This window comes from Nicotiana tabacum, chromosome 7 (genome assembly GCF_000715075.1).
Source record: "Nicotiana tabacum cultivar K326 chromosome 7, ASM71507v2, whole genome shotgun sequence".
NCBI classification, from domain to species: Eukaryota; Viridiplantae; Streptophyta; class Magnoliopsida; order Solanales; family Solanaceae; genus Nicotiana; species Nicotiana tabacum.
This window is the reverse complement of record NC_134086.1, coordinates 125856519-125863151: the sequence shown is the minus strand read 5'-3', so window position 1 is coordinate 125863151 and position 6633 is coordinate 125856519. Positions and strand designations below refer to the sequence as shown.

Genomic DNA, 6633 nt, shown 5'->3' with positions numbered 1-6633 from the left:
TTAGCAAGGTGGTTGCACGACGTTCGCAACACTGTTTCTTCATCTCATTCCATTTTGTACTTAGTACACTTGACTATTTTGTTGTATTCAGACCTTGGTAGATGCTCATGACTAGTGACACCCCGATGTCGGGCTTGTGTAATTATTCCGCATTGTTCTTTTAAATGTTCATTATGAGATTAATGGTTTATAAATGGTATAAAACCCACTTTTAAATGGAAAATGGTTGATTTGAGAATTGTTTCGGCTGACCTTGTCTTCATGAGGGGCGCCATCACGACCGGGTCCAGTTTGGGGTCGTGACATAAACTCTCGTTCGTCCTCGAACGAGTTAGAATGTGTATCTGACATCTCAGATAGTTACGGTACTTGTTCTGCTTGTATATCCCAGGTTCCTATGTACTTCGACCGAGCAATCTTCTTTGATTTTAGTTGTCGTAGTTGTCTATTAACAATAGGTATTGGACCTCCCGCACAATACTTTTTCATCCAACACCTTGATTACTTGTGACTATGAAGTCCATGCTGCTCCCAAAGAACCTAGTTCATCCAAAAGGGTACTTGTGAACAACAAAGTGAGAGCCTTGGTGTAGGAGAGTGAGGCTAAGGATACTGAGATTGAGAGGTTGGAGTAGAAACTGAGAGGAATGCTCTCAGAGCTGAGCTTTCAAAGGAAAAGGAGAAGAATGAAGGCATTTTTCATGACATATTGAAGCTGCTTCAGTCCAGAAACCAAGAACCTGGTCTTCCCAGCCTTAAACTCTTCCTAGCCTAGTTAGAAAACCAGTGACCTGAATGGGATGTTTTTTTGTCTTTTTGCTCATGGTGCAATACTTTTATTTCTCTCTATGCTTTGTGGATGACTCTTATCCATGATAATCATTGATTTTGCTCTAATTTTTTATTGATGTTTCTTAGATGGCTAATATCCTTAGATTGATAAGTGATACTTGACTCCATGATTGCATTTGAAGTAGCCTAAATGGCCATGAGTAAGATATGCTAAAATATGGTTATCTAACATAATTATACAACTTTTCGATGATGCCAAAAAGGGAAAGATAGGTTGTGCTTTTTTACTTTGTACTGTTATGTTTGGTCTAAAGCTCAATATTAATGGATGTGGCAAAGGAAACCCAGGGTTAGCAGGTGGAGGAAGATGGTTAAGAAATCAATATGGAGACCTCATTATGGCTAACTCAACTTTCTTTGGCTCACGTATTAACAATATGGCGGACGCAAGGGCTATTCTAGTAGGCTTAATTTGGTGTATTGACAATGGATATAAGGAGGTCAAAATTGAATCTGATTCTCTAATCCTAATCAATGCAGTAAACAATCAGGCTGGAACAACTTGGCAAATTGCCCATTTAACTGAACGCATCAGAGAGATGAGGCAGAAAGGCCACATTAAGTTCTCACATTGCTATAGGGGAGCCAATTGCACTGCCGACTTGCTATCTAACATAGGAAATCATCTACTTTCTTCATGGAAGCTAACACTTTACCTATGAAGGTAGAGTTGCTTTCAGCTTTGAAGAATGACAGAAACCAGCTGGTCAACCTCCAAGTTAGGACTACCAAAAAGTCATTCAATGCTTAGCCTTCCCAATTTTGGCTTGTCCTATTGAGGAGTTTTTTGGCCTTCACATGCTTTTAATTTGGAGCTTTAGCAATGTATTTCTTTGTTTTGTGTTCCTTTGCTTTTAACTAAGGGGCCAATTATCTTAGTTTTATCAACCCTTCTTTATCGAATTTTTCCTTTTTGTGATTTTAATATACCGGTTGAGGCCATGCCTAACCTCTCACCATAATGGTGATATTAAGAGAACAAAAAAAAAAAGAATGATTGGATTAGAATGGTGCAGGAGTGTGTTGTCATCGGAAGATATCTATCAAGGTGAAATGCAAAAAAAAATTAACATGGTTTTAAGATGCAAAAAAATTTAACATGGTTTTAAGAGCATAAATTATACTCCATATGAGATTGGGCGGGGAAAAATGATATGTGAGGTTAAAAATGAGGCTTAGAGGTCCAACGCATTTACAAACAAGATGAGTGAGAAAATAAATTTTAGCACAATACAACCCAAGATCAAACATGATAATAGAAGAGAAAATATGTATTTGAATTAGCACCCAGGTTCAAACATGATAATAGACCATAAAATATGTATTTGAATTAGCAAGGAATTTCATTTGGGGACTATTATAAAATCCAAAATGTATATATCCATAAATAGAATATTTATAATCTAAGCACCTATTTTTCTTACAGAGCAATAGAGCATCGTAAAAATATCGATGTTAAAGATTGATGTGCATCATACAATATTAGAACATAATCAAATCCAACAGAAGGTACCGTAATCATGATAACATTTTCTTTCTCCCAAATGAATTAAATCAACTGTAATGTAATTGTGTAATCATGATTATATTTAATGCCATGATAATATATTTTTTTCTCCCAAAAGAAGTGGATCTTTCCCGCTTTAATATCATGATAATTGAAGATGCTAAAAGAGAAGGAATTATAGCCAAAGTTACATTATCTTGAGTCAATTCTGCAAGCTTAAATATTAGTAAACCTCAATTCGTTGCAGGGTTCTCATACATCACCAGGCCTAAACTTCTCAACACAACAAAATACTTGAAAATTCCGAATTCAAATTTGTCTAATAGATAAGTAGCACAACTAGTAAAGACATGCTCACCAGCAGTGCAGAGAAACATCACCAACTTCAACCAACCAATTACGGGGAGAGAACCTTAATCTCAATTAAAATAAAATGTTGAAGGCAAAGTAGTTGAGCATATGTCAGCCAAAGGGCAAAATATTACATTAATTTACCCTAAAGTTACTGCAGAGTACCATTCTTTAAAAGAAAAGGGCAAATGTACTGATAACAATAGGGATAAGCAGATCTATCTCGCGAAAGAAAGATCAGTAAGTACATAAGTGCTCTAAACATTGTTGAAGTCTATATTGACAAAAATATAGCTGCAAAAATCATGGATCCCGAGTTCAACCCTGCAATAACAACAATGTTAGAATTTTTAGAGCTAATAAAGCGAGAAATAAAACCAAATGTGATAATGAGTGCTCCCGTACCTTGTTTGCAATGTTGTTTGAGAGCCAGTCAAGCCCCTCATACAACCCTTCTCCAGAGGTAGCGCAAGTGCTCTGAATGTACCTGCGTAACAAAATTACACAGATTCAGCATTTGGTAGCACATGCAAACCATGTGAATCTCCAGTCATGTTCGTTATAAACATATACTTAAAGATCTTGCAAATAAAGAAGCACCACATAGCACATACCAGTGACGTTGGCGGAGAGAGTGAAGACCAAGCTTGTCAGTAATCTCAGCAGCATTCATAGCATTTGGAAGATCTTGCTTGTTAGCAAACACAAGCAGCACAGCATCCCTCAGTTCATCCTATGCTTACATTGGCAAAAGTCATTCAGAACAGGATACGAGTGAAAGGAACCAACTCCAAGAATGTTAACTAAAACAACATGTCTGGATATGTCTTCTGTATATATCAGACATGGGCCCCAGGACTTGATATAGTTGATATAGTCTTAACTGATAGAAAGATAAGCATCATTTCCATACCTCATTCAACATCCGGTGCAGCTCATCTCTAGCCTCAACAACACGATCACGATCATTACTATCAACCACAAAGATAAGTCCTTGTGTGTTTTGGAAGTAATGCCTCCACAATGGTCGGATCTGGAAATACAAGAAATTTGAAAGGGAACAATAGGCAACACGAAGTATGTCAACTTCCACAAAGAGTCACGTCACAGTATCAAAAGATCTCCATCACATGTCTTAAGAGTAGATAAAATAAAATAACCCTTGACCATACATCTAATAGAAGTCCTTGCAAATGCAATTCTAGGTAAGCCAGTACTTGATAAAAGCAGAAAAGGCAAGCATTTGATATAAGAGGGAAATAAAGATCATTTCTTGGTTTCATGTTTCAATTTTTTTTGGTGAGTGGAAATATCGAGCAAGAATAGCAAAAAAAAAAAAAAAAAAAAAAAGAAGACGAAGAAGATGAAGCCTGGTGAACCTGAAACACTAGTACGAGAAAGAAAACATAATTCCAATACCAGAAATGATCCTTTATCTTGCAACTTGAACTAAGGTCAGTATGAAAGTCAGCCAAAATCAAAGTAGAACTTGCAATGTCTTTTCACTTGTTTAACAAACTAATGTTAAATATTGCAGATAGCATAGCACTTTGGTATCGTATGGCATTAAGTACCTTGTCCTGACCACCAACATCCCAGACAGTGAAGCTTATGTTCTTGTATTCAACAGTCTCCACATTGAATCCTGATAAAGAATGAGTAATTGCAGATAGTATTAAACTATTAATAGCAATAGCTAGCTAGAATCAACTCAACTATGGCAAACATTTGCTAAACAATCATACTACTAAAAACAGAGGACATAGTTGTAATGCTAGAAAGTTATTTACAATTTTTGTTTTTGATCAGGAGTTATTTACAACATTTTTTGGATTCAGCATATTAAGCATATATTGAAAAAAAAAAGCCAATCACTCAGGTAACAGATTGAGCACCTCTATCCCTCCATCCCGGGATGCTATCAGCTATGTTGTTAGTTTGAAGCTATGTTCTTCTTCTGACTTGTTGTAAAGGGTTAGTCCCAAAAGTTTAACACAATTGGTTTTTTACTTGCTTCTGGATTCTGATGAGATGATGTCAAGCTGCGGTCCAAAGGTGTTTTCGCTAGTATATTGTTGATTATGTTCCCTCGTTATTGCTTAAGTATTAGCTACATATATGCTTTTGGAGATACAGTTGCTAGTTTATTCTAAAATTAACAAATTTTACTTCACAGATGGTAGTTTTGATTATTGACTTGTCTAATCTAAAATTGTCCTGTAGACACCAGCGTGTACAACAACCTCTGCTAATATGTCATATCCTACTATGTTTGGAAGCATTTACTCGTCAGTGAAGGTTAAATTGCAAGGAAACTCTTTAGTAAGATGGTCAGGCAATAAATGTTTTTGGAATGGAAGTTGGGATGTCACATGTCATGTATGTCAGTATTCCACTAATCCTTTTACGGTGTATAATGGAAGGATGAAACCTACTCTTCTCTGGGAAATTCTAAGAATGCTTTTTTGTTCACGTGGATATTTTACTAATGGACTTTAAATTGTGGGTAGAGCTTAGGGATGTTTGTTGGAAAAAACTCGAATAGCAGCAGCAATTACTCAAAACAAAAACAGAATGACAATATCAATATAATAGTTATCAAAGCATAAGATCAGCCCCACAAGCAATAAAAACAATTAGAGATCATTCATACAGTACCCATAACATAACTTACCAATGGTAGGAATAGTGGTAACGATCTCTCCCAGCTTGAGCTTGTACAATATGGTGGTTTTACCAGCTGCATCAAGACCGACCATCAGAATACGCATCTCCTTCTTGGCAAACAGCCGACTGAAAAGCTTCCCGAATGATAAACCCATCTTTTTTCAATGCCTGTTGGACCAAAAATAAAAACTCAGATCACCGCACAATTTACATTCACCATCAAGCTTACACCAATGAATTTTATTGTATCGACAGGTTTCATAAATGCACAAGCATTGGAAAATGAGAACCAGAGCTAAGATTTCAAGCCAACAGAAATCCCGATTACAATATGGTGATCAAATAAGCAACTTCTGGTTCCTCTTTTTTTTTTTTTTATAAAAAAGAATCATCTTAAATTTCAATGTTCCTTTATTTATCTAGAGATCCATATCAATAAGTTTAACAATCAATTGAATCAAGGACCCGTGTATGTAAATCTGATCCTTGGACATGACTAACTAACAAAATCCAGATCCATTTACAAAAAGAACAGAAGTCCAAATCCAAAAAATTAACACCAATCCAGAAAGCATAACCAGATCAAATCAACAGAAATACAAAGAATACACATGAACATCAAATAAAGATGAAACCTTTATTAAAAACCCAGATCCAAAAGGCCCAATCCAGATCTTAAATTCCATAAATTTCTCGATCAACAAAAAAGATACACAAATAAACAAACTTTATCATATCAATTGTTAGCAACCGAACGTTGTGTGCGTGTGATGAAAATCAATGAATTGGAGAAGAGAGATCTTACAGTGATGAACAACGAATCAGGAGAGAGCGAGAGAGGGGCAGATCTAGAAAAGACTGCCCTTTAGAAATGACAATAAATTGCGAAAGCTATGGATGTTCTTTTCTTCTTTTAGGGGATGCCTCAAGGATTGTCGGAAATATCAGCTATTTTAGGGAGAGGCCCTATTAAATTTGACAATTTGAAATTTCAAATTAATTAAAGTCTCGTCATATGTGGAATTGGATTCTTTTAAACTTTTTGGGTGACAAATAGTAGAAAATTTCTAGAATCTTTGGAAATGTTTTTCAAGAAAATATTTTCTTGGAAAACAAACAGTAATCTTATTTATTTTTCGGTATTTGGTATGCAAATTAAGGAAAATAACTTTTCAAGAATATTCATAAATAATTTAGATACAATAAACATGAAGCCATAAACTTTCGAACCAACAAACTTCTGAACCCACAAATTT

The 6633-nt window shown here is 35.6% G+C and overlaps 1 protein-coding gene across 1 annotated transcript; it reads right to left on the bottom strand.

Annotated features, from left to right (window-relative positions):
• Positions 1-2756: 2756 nt before the first annotated feature.
• Positions 2757-6392, bottom strand: LOC107770336 (ADP-ribosylation factor 1-like). The gene is made up of 7 exons (XM_016589633.2): positions 6183-6392; positions 5385-5545; positions 4285-4355; positions 3624-3743; positions 3325-3443; positions 3116-3197; positions 2757-3034 (listed from the first exon to the last, which is right to left on the bottom strand). The coding sequence occupies exons 2-7, from the start codon at positions 5530-5532 to the stop codon at positions 3029-3031; spliced, it is 546 nt and encodes a 181-aa protein (XP_016445119.1). The 5' UTR covers positions 5533-5545; positions 6183-6392; the 3' UTR covers positions 2757-3028.
• Between the last annotated feature and the right edge of the window lie 241 nt (positions 6393-6633).

What these genes read in the sequence shown, in the direction of transcription:
- LOC107770336 (XM_016589633.2), bottom strand. Translation starts at nt 5,532, where the DNA reads ATGGGTTTATCATTCGGGAAGCTTTTCAGTCGGCTGTTTGCCAAGAAG. An exon ending in TACCACTATTCCTACCATTG is followed by an intron (nt 4,356 to 5,384) that starts GTAAGTTATGTT and finishes ATTCTTTATCAG; the next exon opens with GATTCAATGTGGAGACTGTT. An exon ending in ATGTTGGTGGTCAGGACAAG is followed by an intron (nt 3,744 to 4,284) that starts GTACTTAATGCC and finishes TTGTATTTCCAG; the next exon opens with ATCCGACCATTGTGGAGGCA.